The sequence below is a fragment of the Gekko japonicus genome, unplaced genomic scaffold (genome assembly GCF_001447785.1).
Source record: "Gekko japonicus isolate JY-2015 unplaced genomic scaffold, Gekko_japonicus_V1.1 scaffold183, whole genome shotgun sequence".
Lineage (NCBI taxonomy): Eukaryota > Metazoa > Chordata > Lepidosauria > Squamata > Gekkonidae > Gekko > Gekko japonicus.
Genome location: NW_015175361.1, coordinates 134599 through 149735, shown reverse-complemented (window position 1 = coordinate 149735; position 15137 = coordinate 134599). Strand labels below are relative to the sequence as shown.

General features: G+C 41.3%; 1 protein-coding gene across 4 annotated transcripts in view; it reads left to right on the top strand.

The window, feature by feature from the left end:
- PLEKHA1 (pleckstrin homology domain containing A1) overlaps nucleotides 1-15137 on the top strand; it is a 56095-nt gene that overhangs the window by 27731 nt on the left and 13227 nt on the right. For all 4 annotated transcript variants that reach the window (XM_015425403.1, XM_015425405.1, XM_015425404.1 and 1 more), the window contains exons 5-8: nucleotides 2967-3064; nucleotides 6872-7003; nucleotides 9180-9314; nucleotides 13420-13488. In XM_015425403.1, coding sequence (XP_015280889.1) covers nucleotides 2967-3064; nucleotides 6872-7003; nucleotides 9180-9314; nucleotides 13420-13488 — 434 coding nt within the window. The remainder of the gene's footprint in view (nucleotides 1-2966; nucleotides 3065-6871; nucleotides 7004-9179; nucleotides 9315-13419; nucleotides 13489-15137) is intronic.

Genomic DNA, 15137 nt, shown 5'->3' with positions numbered 1-15137 from the left:
AGGCTAGACATCCCCCTTTTCTCGCAAACACACCAATTTCAATCCTTCTTTACGCAGACGATGCCATCCTTCTCTCTAAAACAGAACTAGGTCTAAAATCAGTAATTAATGCATTTATTACACATTGCAATAAAGAGGACCTTAAAGTTAATTACTCCAAGTCAAAGATCCTTAGGTTCTCTAGAACCTTTCATAATGGACCTAAGGTGATAAGCGCACTGGGCGGAACCTTGGAGAGAGTCCCCTCCTTCAACTACCTGGGTATCAGTTTTAACTACAACTTATCATGGAAACCACATATTCAGGCGGCCCTCAAAGCTGCAAATATCACAATTAAGGCGATTAAAAAATTATTTTATTCCAAGGGAGTTTTCAAACTGTTTGTGAAGAAGGGTGCCCAGGGTGGTAGCACGAATAAAGTGGGTTTCTCACATTTAATCCCCTGCGACACCTACCGGTACAAGAGCAGTCGATCAAAGTTAATTACACAGAAATTAACAACCTTGGGGATTGATATAACAGCTTCATTGTTAAACGAGTCGCTCAGAGAAATTAAATCAAAACTAAAGGATCTTGACTTCAGCAGTACCCTCCAAAGAGCTCGATGTACTTGCTCTGGTCTATCCTTGGGTCTTGCCCCCCCTGAGGCTATTCCGTCATATTGCTACACTTTAAAGATCCCAAGACAACGCAGAGCGTTCACCTTGGCGAGACTTAACTCCTTCCCCTCTAAGGTGCTCTCTGGTCGTTTCTTGGGACTTCCGTTTTCGGAACGTGTTTGCGATTGTGGACAAGAGATGATAGAAACTATAGATCATATAATGCTTTTTTGTCCTAAGTGGAATAAGGAAAGAGAGAGATACATCATTCCCGTTATGAGAAAAGAAAAGCTTCCCCTCCTTCCTTGGGTAGTTTCAGTGCTATTGTTTGATAACTTCCCTGACAATCAAACCACGGCTATAGTGGCTTCCTTTCTAGCTGCGGTGATTAAGAAAACAAATCTCCCTGAGTTTAACTAGTTTACTGCTGATAACTGTCGACCTTTTAAGTGTGTGTTGTTGTTGTTTTTTTTAATTTATTTTATTTTACCCTGTAAAGTTGCTATGGCTTTTTTGCTAATGCAATAAATATTATTATTATTACTAATTATAAAGGCCCATTGTTGCACTAGCACAATTTGCAAAGTAGTTCAACTTCTGTTTGATATTGTAGTTAAAATAATGTAGAGGTATGTAGACTGCTGAAGTTCCAAAGCCTTGTTTGGCTATGGAATAACCTGTGAATGTTTGTGCTTTTGGGATGTTTGATGTATTGGTGAATGGTTCCCTACAGAGGAATTGAAAAATGTGTTATGATTACAGAAATTATTTATATTTATGTGTCCTTGAAACCACTTTCCTCAAAGTAAGTTAAAAAGGTAAAGGTTCCCTTGCTCGAAAGCCAGTCGAATCCGACTCTAGGGTTGCGGTGCTCATCTCCGTTTCAAAGCCGAAGAGCCAGCGCTGTCCGAAGACGTTTCCGTGGTCATGTGGCCGGCATGACTAAAAACCAAGGCGCACGGAACGCTGTTACCTTCCCACCGAAGTGGTCCCTATTTATCTACTTGCAATTTCTTGCTTTCGAACTGCTAGGTTGGCAGGAGCTGGAACAAGAGACAGGAGCTCACCCTGTCTTGCGGCACCCGGGTCTTGAACCGCTGAACTACTGACCTTCCATAGCCTGCAGTTCAGCGTTTTAACCACTTGAGCCACCAAATTGGCCTTGTACTTTGAGTAGATCAAGAATCTTGATTTTTATGAAAGAGGTAGAAAAATGTAGTGTTTTTGCTAGGCCATGACTGTACTTGAACTATGTTCAACACAGCATCAAAGAACCACCAACTGGTGGTTCTTTCAGTGTATTTCATATCTGTTTTGAGGGCACCTACAGACAACTGTTTATCATGTGGTCACTGCTTGTAGTCTTATAGCAAGGCTCCTACAGTTGCGACTGTGTGGCTACAAGTAGTGTGTGGCTACAAGCGGATCAGTTTTCATGTCAGAGTTTGCTGAGATTTGTGATCAGTTAGAGAAGCACAATAAAAACCATTACTCCATGTATCATTGCGCTACTTAAACCAGCCTCATATATGTTGCTTGTATCATCGTGCTATTGAAACCAGTTGCACTTACTTTGCTTGTAATAGATGGCAACCACATGGCACAAAGTTGTCTATAGCCACTCTAGAAGAAGACAGACTCTAATGTACATCTACTTAGTACAGTTTTTGTGACCAGATTGTTTGAACTCTTGCTTTTCTTCTGCTATACACAGGATGTATATAGTGCTGGCTAAATAAATCCACATGATTACAGAAAGTAGTTGCCCACAGACACATTCGACAAAAGCAAAAAAAAATTGCTTTACTTGTTCATGTCAGTTATAGGCACACCTTTTTGCTTGCTTGTGTTCTCTTTGTGTTGCTACAGGGTTCAAGCACTGATTAAGTGTAATTCAGCTACTGTATTGCTACTGCTGTGAATTATAAATAGCAGTTGTTAAAAGTGTCTATAAACTAGGACAAAGAACTTCATGTTTCTAGAACAGAATAAGGGCATTATTTCTGAATTCTTCATCCAGTGGGTGGGTAAATTTCATATTTACAGCAAAGCTGCTTTAAAAAAAATAATGCAGGCATTTGGGTTAGTACTAGCTTGGGAAATCGGAAAAGTGATACTCCATGTTCTACCCCACCCCACATTTTTCACACTACAACTGGCCCATGCATATATGCAGTCCTTCCTTAGAACTGTAAAACCGAGAGAGAACATTTATGCTCTCTGCATCATGCTTATGCTTGTGACTTTTGAGATGAGAACAAATGTTGAAAGCAGTATATATTGATGAATAGCTATTTCCTAGTTAAAGAAGAGTGTAACCATATTTTAGTTAATGCTGCGCATTATTTCTTTTACTGTCTTTACCAGTCATGAATGCAGGGATGAGAAAATACTTTCTACAAGCCAATGATCAACAAGACTTAGTTGAATGGGTAAATGTCCTAAACAAAGCTACCAAAATTACAGTAAGTAATTTTTTTAAAAATGCTATGGTCATTCTACACAAACATTTGGAGAAATATTTTTACTTGAGCAAAGTTTGAGTCCAGTGCCACCTTTAAGACCAACAAAGTTTTATTCTGGTATAAGCTTTCGTGTGTATGCACACTTCTTCAGATAAATTGAAATAGAAGTTACCAACCATTACGTATAGGTAGAGGGTGGAGAGGGTGTTGCCAGGAAAGGCTGTTTAGAGTCCAATTGAGGTTTTTAAATGGGTAGAGTTACATTTTAGAAAGGTATGGGCTTGGAACTGACAGAATATTTCCGTCTATATACAACATGCCTGACATGAGGACTAATCTGGGGAATCGCAGGAGGGGAAAGGTGAAGAAGTGATGCTCCACAGATGGAAATCCCATTCATCCATGGGAATTACCAGTGGCTTCAAGCCTATATGTTACAATAACAATTTCAAATTCCTTTGGTGCCCTTGTTGTAACCTGTTTATGCTCAGGCATATCATGCTGGGCTTTGGATCATGCAGAAGTTGTATAAAAGACTTGTGCTGCTTCTGCCTGCCCTGAAGCTTAGGGTTATGATTAGGGTTTTTTGGGGTTCGGGTATATTGAACCCCAAAAATATTGGTATTTCCTGATATTCCTGAATCCCAATACTGGTATGGTATTCGATTTCAGTAAATATTCGGGATTGCCGATTTCCCCCCGGCTCCATGTGGACCATTGTAGTCAATGGTATAATGGAGAATTGATATGTGGCTCTGTGGGGGCTGTTTTTATAGGTAGAGGCATCACATTTTTGCAACATATCTGCTAGTGCTTCTCTTCAAACCCGCCCCCCCCTGCAAGTTTCAAAAAGATTGGACCAGTGGTCCAGTTCTGTGGGCCCCAGAAGAAGGTGCCCCCATCCTCAATTGCTTCCAGTGGAGGGGGGAAGGCATTTAAAGGGAACGCAGTCCCTTTAAATCCCTTTTGGAAACCACAGTTGAACTCCAAAGGTATTTAAAGGGCTTGTGGTCCCTTTAAATGCCTTCTCCAAGTTGCAGCTTCATCTGGAAGGTGTTTAAAGGAACTGTAATCCCCTCAAACACACTTTAACACCAGCTATCCGGTGGCCCCAAAAATCCTGAATATTTTTGGGATTTTTCGGGCTCGGCCATATCAGATAGCTGGATAAATACCCTGGCTGATATCTGGCTAAAAAAATACCCCCAAAATACCGGTAAGGTATTTTTCCGTGTTTTTTTTTTTTTTGGCTTGGATAAATCGAATGTACACCACTAGTTATGATGTGCTCTCTCTCCAAGTCATTCACAGAGGACTGAGAGGAGGGCAGAAGAGGGAGTCAGTGGTGGCTACAAATTATTGCTAGTTTCTAAGCCAAGCTATAATGCATGGGAGTTCTGAACTTGAAAATGGGGAATTCATGTTTTATGTAACAGACTTCTAAATGAAAGGAGGTTTAGTTGCTACAAGAAGCACTAATGGTTCTGCTTCTACCTTTGGGGTGCTTCTGCTGTATTATCTAATATGTATTATTTTGCTTGCAATATAAGGCCATAATAAAAAAGGAGAAAGGGGATTCTTTAGAAATAGATTGGTGCAAGACTGGGGAGGTATGAATTGTGAAAAGTGTTGTCTGGCCACTAAGCCTCTTCTATATCCTTTCTTTGGGTCACAGTTTAACAAATACTGCCTTTAAAAAATGTTCATGTTGATTAAGAAATATAACCTGATTGAAAGGCGGGCATGTCTAGGATATTCTGTATACGGGGAGGGCGGGGTATAAATGGAGGGTGGGATATAAATGGAATGAAATAAATAAATATACATCAGATATGGCCCTTGAAATTCAATTTTTACAGTTTGTGATTTAATCAGCAGTGCAAATACATTTTGGTTGGTAAATAAATTTTGGTTGGTGGTTATCCAGTTACTGTGATTGACCCCTGCGGGACCAGTTCTTTTTAGACTCTGGTTATTATAAGCAGGAGAGGGAGGTGTGAAACTTCCATGGGTGGTGCTCTCCTCATGGCATTTTAGATCCAACAGAAGGAGAATGGCTGAAAAGTACTTGAGCTTTGTCTTAGAACTTCGCTTGTTTGAACAAGGAGGGCTAGATTTCAGTTCAGGAATCCTTGAAGAATGAATTAATATTAGCAACTTGTACTTTGGCATCAAATTGGAAATTAATTTACTACATTGCATCCATTTGCTTTGACCAGTAAGGCCTTCTAGCTTGCTGGCAGATATCTTGATCTCGATGCACACACGCAGTCTTGACACCACAGAGCTAGATCATTTTAGGCTTGTTCATTATGCAAAGTGTCAGGAAACTAGCTCCCTGTGTGCTGTGTGGAGGAATTGATGAACGTGATATATAATTGTGCTTTTCTTGATAATCTGAACTAATGGGGAAATGATACAGCTGCAAATTAAATGTGAGCTGTATTATACGGCTTTAAGAGCTCAAAACAGTATTCTAATAACAGCCTTGTAAAAATAAAATTTAACTTCTAGAAATTCAAAAGTGTAAAATATATAATAAATGTTTGGTTCGGTTTTCTTTATGCTAAATCTTTTTCAAAAGGGACTTTGCAAAAAATGAGAGGACTAATTAAAAAGAAGCTGAGACGTTCAGTTGAGAGGGACAGGTTGTTTTGGGAAATTTGGAGATTATTTATAAGGTATAAAAGAAACAAAGTTTGAATCCAGTGGCACCTCTAAGACCAACAAAGTTTTATTCTGGATATAAGAAGTGTGCATGCACACGAAAGCTTATACGCAGAATAAAACTTTGCTGGTCTTAAAGGTGCCACTGAACTCAGACTTTGTTCTGCTGCTTCAGACCAACACGACTACCTACCTGAAGCTACGAAAGGCACAGAGAGAATGTTATCATATTCAACAGAATTCAGGAGATATGGAACTGAAGACTTCTTTCTTTAAAAAAATGGAGGTTTTGTCTGTACTTTGAAAATGGGTGCAAACCAAATGTAAAGCTGTAATGAAACTAGTTAAGTAGTAGTATAAAGAGCAGGTTGTAGAAGTTACTCGCTCTCATGGTGTTCTAAATATCTCAGAAATCGTTTACCTACTAGAGTGTCACTTCGGGCATTGGAGGCAAATAAGGAAGCTGCATTAAGTGCTTCATAAATACTGACAGATGAAATGAATGGATTCTTCATTAGTCTTGAAATCACAATATGATGGAGAAAAACCTACTCCTGAATTTATTTTTTTTACAGAACCTCAGTTCTTAGAGATAAAGGGATGAAATAACAAATCTTTAAGGCTAGAGTTTATTTGTAAGTTCCGTAATTCAGATGAGAAATTGATAAAGTTTTGGGTAAAATATGTAACTTATTAAAAGGAGCCTGCTTGCCAGAGTGTTGCAACTAATGTAATACAAGGGTATTCTTTTAAAAAGTTCTAGACAATTCAGGATAACAGTGATACATTGAACTTCTTTTCTTAGTGAATTAGTGGGATGTGCTAGGCTAGAATTATTAAGTATATAGAAGTGTGTGTGTGAAAACTCATGCAGCTTTTGCAGAGGAAAGTCTTGCCTCTGTAACCCTTTTGACAAAAATCCTCAAAGAATTCTGATTTTATCAGCTGTAGGGTATAACAGTTTTTTAAACCTTTTGGCTTATTTATAGGTGTACAAAGGATTTTTATTGGATTACTTTTGAGCCACTCAGAATTAGAAAATACAGTTCTGTAATTTGAATTCATTTTACTTCCTCCCATGCTTACAAAGGCATTATACTGTCGCTGTATACTATTTCATTGCAACATATACTTTTTCAGGTACCAAAGCAGGCTGATTCACTGTCTCAGAATGATAATTCAAATCGCCAAGCTGAAAGTGTGGGGATAAAGAAGCAGATGTCTTACAGAACAGATATTGTTGGTGGTGTTCCTATAATAACCCCTACCCAGGTAATGCAGCTTTAATGTCTTGCCTTGTCATTGGAGGGACTAAGGACAGAATGCTACCCCTTCAGTTGATGTAATTCTTGTAACATGAAATCAGGGCCAGTTCCAGAGTTTTGTAGGCCCTGGGCAAGAGAGTGTAACTGGGTACCCTTTCCCACTTTAAGTCCCTGTTGGGAAGAAAGATAGTGTACAAATGAAGTAAATAAAAAAATATGTCAAAATAACCCTGAGAAGTAGGTTAGAAAAAGCTATAGTGGCTTTGTTAAATTTACATAGTGAGTCTAGGTTAAGGCTGAGTGATGGATTTTTAAAACCCAGTCTCAAAGGTTGAGACTAAGTGCCGGGGACGGCAAAGGATGAGATGGTTAGACAGTGTCATCGATGCAACGAACATGAAATTGAGTCAACTTCAGAGGACGGCGGAATACAGGAGGGCCTGGCGGGAGCTGGTCCATGGGGTCGCGAAGAGTCGGACTCGACTGTGCGACTGAACAACAACTCAAAGGTTGATATCGAACACTATCATCAGGTGGTTCTCACTAAACACTTTTCTGTTTCAGCAAAGCATATCCTGTAGGTAAACCACTGCAAAGGCTGAGAATTACTGTGATTGCATGGTGTTTTGTTCACACTTAGCTTGTAAAAATTAGATCTCATGGGTCATGCTAGCTCATTTAAAAAACCCTTAAAACAGAAGCAACCCCCCCCCCCAATTTATTACGGGTAAAAGTCATGTCTAGATTTTGAATTTTATTTTTAAAAATAATTTCTTCATGATTAGATCTGCAATTTAAAATTACCTCGGAATATATTCCCAGTTTTTGGTAATCCTAATAAGTACAGTTTGTAAGAAAATCTCAGTGTTTTTGTGTACGAATCTTGGCGCTTCACCAAGTAGCACTGAGACATCTCAGCTCTGTCAGCTTTTCACTATCAAAGGTATAGGCAGAGGCAGGGCCGGCCTGAGCGTTTTTAGCGCCCAAGGCAGGGCTACCTTCTGGCACGCCCCCGCGCACCAATTATGGGGTTACCAACCTCCAGGCGGGGCCTGGAGAGACCGAAGACCTTCTCCTCCTCGGGACCGCCCACTTGGCTGCCTGCCCTGCACCTCCAGGCGGGTGAGGCCGTGCGCTCCAAGCTGCAAACCCCTGGCTTGGTGTGCAGGCGCCCGCACGGGCCTCTCCTGGCTTCTCCCTTTAGTGTGGAGGGGGGGAGAGAAGCGGGGCAGCGCGGGGGGGTCGTGTGCGAATTGCAGCGCCACCCAAAACCAGCGACCATCCTTGTGTGTGGGGGGCCTCCCTCTGGCAGGCGACCAGGCAGCGCTGCGCAGGAGAACCTAGCCTGCCTCCCCAGCCATCCTTTTGCCGCCACCACCTCCTCCCCCCACTGTCGCCGCCATTGAAGTGGGGGGGGAGGGGGGAGACATGCCTCAGCTCAGGAAGGATGTGGCTCCAGAGTAAACTAATTCATGCAGCAGCCAAATCGCCCGCTCAGAACTTTAATGCCAGCAGCTCCCAAAGTAGGATTTTTGCTCACAAGATGCCACAGCTTCAAGGGAGCCTTGGTCCCAGGGGCCAAGAGCATGCACAGAGCGCCTCTGGCTTACCATCGCTGCCACAGCCCGTCCCTAGAAAGGCAGCAGCCGTGGGGGGGGGAGCTCAGCCCCGGAAGGGGGTGGCGCTGTCTGTCTTTTCTCCCAGACGGACACCCAAAGTGACTTACAATCAATGCTCCCTCTAAGCTGTGGAGCCCTGTGAGCAAAAATTCCACTTTGTGAGCTACTGGCATTAAAGTGGTGAGCGAGCGATTTGGTTGCTGCATAAATTAGTTTGCTCTGGAGCCATCCTTGCTGAGCTAAGACAAAAATGTGTGAGCCAGAGGCTAAAAAACTGTGAGCTAGCTCACACTAACTCAGCTTAGAGGGAACACTGCTTACAATGTTCTCTGCTTTTCCAATAACCCTGTGAGATAGGTTAGGGTGAGATTGTGTGATTGGCCCAAGGTCACCCAGCAAGCTTCTGTGGCATACAGTCTACAATTAAAGCAACATCCTAAGTCCCAAACCTTAATGAAAGTTATAATACAAAATAATGCCAAACCATATAAAATAGTTTTTTTCTTAATTACTTCACAAACTTCAGAACTACCTTTACACGATTTTGATTTTATTGTGCTCTAGAAAGAAGATGTAAACGATGGTGAGGGTGATAAAAACTACTTGAAACAGTCTCAAAACCATCCTTACTATTCTGCTAAGCATCCCCCAGATAATGCTGTGATCAAAGCTGGCTATTGTGTTAAACAAGGAGCAGTGGTAAGTAATTATATATATTTTTTAATTAATGAGATCTATGTTCTGTATTACGCCCTGACCTGAATAGGCCAGCCTCGCCTGATCTCATCAGATCTCGGAAGCTGAGCAGGGCTGGCCCTACTTAGTATTTGGATGGAAGACCACCAAGGAATACCAGAATTACTACACAGATAATGGCAAACCACCTCGGAATGTCTCTTGCCTTGAAAATCCTACAGAGTTGCCGTAAGTCGGCTGCAACTAGATGGCACTTTCCGTCACGTGCTACAGCCAAATCTTTTTGCCAGAGGAAATAATTTGGCATGTACAGGACTGCACTAATTTTCAAAGCCTGAAATTTAGGGGATATATCTACATTTCCTTTTGTAAGCTTTCATAAGTTATCCCTGATTACTTTAACTGAATTGCATTCTGTGTACATTCAAGGGGAGGGTTCTTGTTTATAAATATCAAAGATAGCATGTTATTTTTGTGTTTGAAGAAGTAAGCTGCAGTCCATAAAAGTTTATATTAGAATAAAAACATGGTTAGACTTTTAGGAACTAGAAGACAGTTTTCAACTTCAAAAGTAATTGGAGCATATATGTTTTAAGTATTGAATTACAGTAAAGGCTTTATTATCAGCCTTTCAACTATCCTGACCATGTACTTTCTGGAATCATTTCTCCCCCTCAGCCACCGTACCTCATGTCTTCTGGTTCACTTGAACCCCACTCTTGTGTTTCAGCAAACCAGCTTGATGACTGCCATGCGTTGCTGAGCTTCTGACAGCCAGTCCTTCCAGCTGACCATCTATAGGTGTCTCCATCCCCCCCCCAGCCTTCCTCAAGCTGCTGGGAGCCTGCTCTTGTAGAGGGTTCCTGGACAGCTGGCCCACTTGTTGGCCTGCTGCACAGGATGACTCTGTAGCTCAGGGGGAAGGAAGTGAGGTAGGGGTGTACTTGCTGCAGATGTGGTTGAGTAGGTGTGGGGGTCAAGCAATAAGACTGAATATTCAGCTGTGGACCCCCCCCCCTTTCCTATAAGTACTGGATAACAATCATGGGAGTGAGTGAACTAAAGTGAACTGGATTAGGACATTTTCATTCAAGCAGTCATTTCGGCAGAACACACTTTCCTGGTGGCACCTTCTTTGGGTGGCCGTAACTTGGATACTGTAAATCTAATCCTCACCAAACTTGGATGGCAAGTAGAGGAGAGTCAGCCAGAGATCCCCTGCAAGTCTTATGTCTCTAGCACTCCAGGGGGTGTTTTATGTCTCTAGCCCTCCAGGGGGCTAAAAGTGCATAATGGTCCATGGTTCGCAAATGGGGCACACCATGAACCAAACTGCATTTTTTCGGTTCATGCCCATGAAACTCTTAAAATTGCTAAAGATTGATGAGAAGCAGAAGTAAAAGGTGACAGAAAGTCTTAATGCATCATTCCAGTGAAAATTATATTATTTCTATAACTGTCAATCAACCAAAAAATTTTTATACGGACGTTAAAGACTGCCGCAACTATTGGATGACTGTATTAGTTTCTCACACGAGAAAAGTGATGCTCAAAATCTTACAAAAACTGACCATATATGGAATGAGAAATGCTAGATATCCAAGCTGGGTTCAGAAAAGCAAGAGGCACTAGAGAAAATCAGCTTGTGTTTCATAGATTACAGCAAAGCTTTTGACTTTGTGGACCATGAAAAGTTCTGGTTGGTTTTAAAATAAATGGGTATGCCACACAATCTGATTGTTCTGATGCGTAACCTGTACTTCAGACAACAAGCCACCATTAGGATAGAATATGGAGAAATAGAATGGTTTCCAACTGGTAAAGGTGTCTCCCTATCTCTTCAATCTATATGCAGAACATATAATAAGGAAAGATGGATTTAGATTTAGATGAGGGTGGAGTGAAAATTGATGGAAGGAACATGAACAGGGATATGCAGATACCACATTACCAGCAGAGAATAGCAAAGACTTGAAACACTCCTGATGAAGATTAGAGCCCAGTGCTTTTTTTTTTAAAAAAAACAACTTTCTCTTAGCACAACGATCAGCAGACCTGGCAGCCATAAGTTGGACGCAGTTATGAGCCACAGAAGAAGAAATATGTCATGGATTGGTCTGAAATAACCAACCAGAGTATAAGTTGTAGTTCTTTAGCTGTAAATGATGCCCATTAATACCAAACTGTAGACAGGTAATGCTTAACATCTGGGATTTTTAATATTTGCTCTCTCTTAGGCTCCCGGTAAAGATGATGGAGTAATCAGAAGCTACTATGTGCTGCTTCTGTGTTTTTTTGCATGCTAGCCTTTGATTTGACCTATTTGCTTACACTTTATTATTTTATGTTTGTTATCGTTTTTGTGATAAGTGCACTTATAATTTTAAAACTGTTAAGCAGAGCTGTTAAGGAAAATAAACTTAATAAAATTTGAAGAAGAAAAAAAAAGATTAGAGCCCATTGCTAAAGCAGGATTACAGCTGAACATCAAGAAGACAAAACTAATGACTATTGTGGAATTACACAACTTCAAAGTTGATGATGAAGAAATCGAAATAAAGATTTTCTATTCCTTGGCTCCATTATCAACCAAAAGGGAGACTGCAACCAAGAAATCAGAAGGAGGCTGAGACTGGGAAGAGCAGCCACAAAGGTGCTAGAAAAGATTCTTAAGCTTAAGCATGTGTTGCTGGCAACCAGGGTCAAATTAATTCATGCTGTAGTATTTCCTTTTTCTATGTATGGGACTGAAAGTTGGACAATGAAGAAAGGTGACTGGAAGAAAGTGGATGCATTTGAAATGTGATGTTGGAGGAGAGTTTTATGGATACCGTGGACTGGCAAAAAATAAGTGGGTTCTAGCCCAAATCAAGCCTGAACTCTCTGCCTAGAAGCTAAAATGCCTAAACTGAGTTTATTGTACTGTGGTCATATTATAAGAAGATAAGAGTCACTGGAAAAGGCAATCATGCTAGGAAGTGTTGAAGGCAGCAGGAAAAGAGGGAAACCCAACATGAGATGGGTTGACCCTATAAAGGAAGCCCCAGCTCTCAGTTTGCAAGTCTTAAACAAGGCTGTTAACGATAGAATGTTTTGGAGTACATTAATTCATAGGGTCATCATAAGATGTCACTTCACACACACACATGCACACACACACTGGATAACAAAGCTTTTGCTATGTTTGACAAAGCTAGGCTACTGTTGCTGAGAGACTTAGAAACATGTCTGTTATCCTGCAAACAGTATTGCTTCTCACAATATAGCCAGTACACATTAGGCTACTTAAAACATCATCTGAATGGTGAACCATTTGATGCATACTGTTTCATTGTCACCCACCACTACTGACTTGCACTGGTGTGGAAGCAAATGAAGCTATGGGGTCCAGTGGTTACATATGAGATGGTTTCCCAGATGGAGCAGCAACCTGGTGCAAGTACTTTCAGGCTGTCTTACCTTGGCAACAGAATACATGGAAGTGACACTGATCCTCACACCCATGAATTAGTGGATCAAGTGCCGTGAATGTATTGCTCTATTGGTAATCATACTATTGGGGAATGATTGCTTAGATTGATGGGATTTTAATTTATTTTACTAAACCTTTTTGCTGCTTGAAAGTTGAAAGTTTTGGGGACTGGATGACTGTTGCATTCTTATTTGAGGCTTTGAGATCTTGGAGGGTAACAGTGAGCAGTTGCTCATCAGCAGTTGGGTTTCCCACAAAATGCCATCCCACTCTTGTTTGTATTGATATGACTATTAGGGTGATTGTATAGAAATCTGAAGTAAGGATCTTTATCAGGGTAGAATGGGCCAGCATCTAGGCAGAAGAATTCCTTCTCCCAATGCTTCATGTTCTGTCAGTAAGCACACATCTGTCTTTCTTATTTTCCCCAAATCTCCTTCCCTGCCCCTACTCAAAATCATTCTGAGCTAAAAAAAACCCCTGAAGTGGCTTTCCCCACGCTGCTACTGTAGAGAACCATGCTATGCTCAAAAGTGTAGTCCAAATGTACAGAGACTCTTAAGACTCCCAGGAAAAAATGTAAGCATTTGTGGTGCTTAGGGAGTCAGAGTTAAATTTTGTTTTGCTTTTCAATAGATGAAGAACTGGAAAAGAAGATACTTCCAGCTGGATGAGAATACGATAGGCTATTTCAAATCTGAACTGGTATGTATCCCTAAATAAAATATTGCTTTGTAAAAGTGTCTACTGTTAGCCAAATTGCTCTATTTCTTAATAATAGATTGGGGAATTATGATATTAATGAGCAATTGGCATAACTATAGGATCAGACCTGTGTATACCAGAGTTAGAATTCCCAAGAACCCAGGAATAGACTCAGAGACTGGGTGGCTAAAATAATGATTTCTTTCCTAATTATTCTCAAGCATACAAACAATATTCAAACATCCACACACAATACATAACTAAGAAAGCAGAGGTTATTGATAGCTTGTAGAGGGGTGATACAAACTGTCCAGATGTGCAGGGGTCCATGGAGATGAGATTATGGCCTAAACCCAAGGGTACTTAGGGGTGGACTGCCAGTTGGCATCAGAGCAGAAGCACACGGTCTGAGACCATGTGCTCACAGATATAGATTTTGGAAAACAATGCAGACCAATGGGTGGCCCTGGGGGCTGAACTCAGGTGAGAACAATAGATTACCTGGACCCAGGGGCGTGTGGCATCAGGATGGGCAAGGCCTCTATGTGACCAGTGAAGTTCCAGAGTGGCAGAGTCAGGCTTAACAAAAGCCTCGATTAAATCAGCCAGGTGCTGGATGGCTATTTGAATGAGTTTTCTGACCACTAATGGTCCTGGCCAAGGCAGTTGAATAGGTTCCCAGATACAGACAAAAGATGGGAGATGGGTCCCTGATTAGCGTCAGGAAGGATCATTAATAATTTGAATGCTTGATTGGTTTATTCCGGTATCCTGAGGGACAGAGCAAGGAAGGACAAAGAATTTACACATAGACACAGGACGACACAAAAGGGCTGGGTGAGGTTCTGGAGAGAAGAGGACTATTTGCCAGGTGGCCTCTGAATAGCTTTTAGAAATGTAGATACTTCACCTGGTGGAACCCATTGTTATTCCACAAGCATATCTCTGTTGGGTGGAGGGGGAAGACTGGAAGTTTGCCCTAAGGTTCCCTTATTGTTACCTGAATATGAAATCCCTTTTTGCAGAGTACTTGCAGCCTGACTCTGTAGTACAAGCTGAGAGTGCTTGACTTTTGGGGACTTTGGTTCAGGTTAGAAAGTGGGGTGCCCCTGCTTTGGGGCTATCGAAGAGTAAAAGGCAGTGCCTCTGGCAACACTACATTCAGATTGCAAATGTTCGCTGTCAGTTTTGATGGCTTGGATCCAGTGGTCCCTCAGCAAAAGGCACCTCCCACACGTGTTAAGTTGTGTTTATGCACAATTGTTTCACTTTAAATTCTGATGGAAAGCTTCAAAATTTTGCTAGTGACTTAAAAAAATCTTTCTCATGCTTTTACTAAAAGAACAGAAGACTAAATGGGAACAGGGTGTAGATTTAAAATTGTGGAAGTTAGACCATCCTTTCCCCACCCTTTCAGAAGTGTCCATTATGGTTCTGTCTCACTTTCTTCTGCTGATACACATATTTCCATCACTTATAGGCTTTATTTCAGATATGGCTCCCTCTTACAGGTGAGCTGGTATGTCTATAACCCATTCCAGAACAGCAGTTTCCCAGTGCCGTATCATCAATAATTTGGCACACGTTTGAAAGGTTACTTGGAGCAGCACAGCAGGGTATCCACCTCCCCCATGCTTCCATTGGACCAC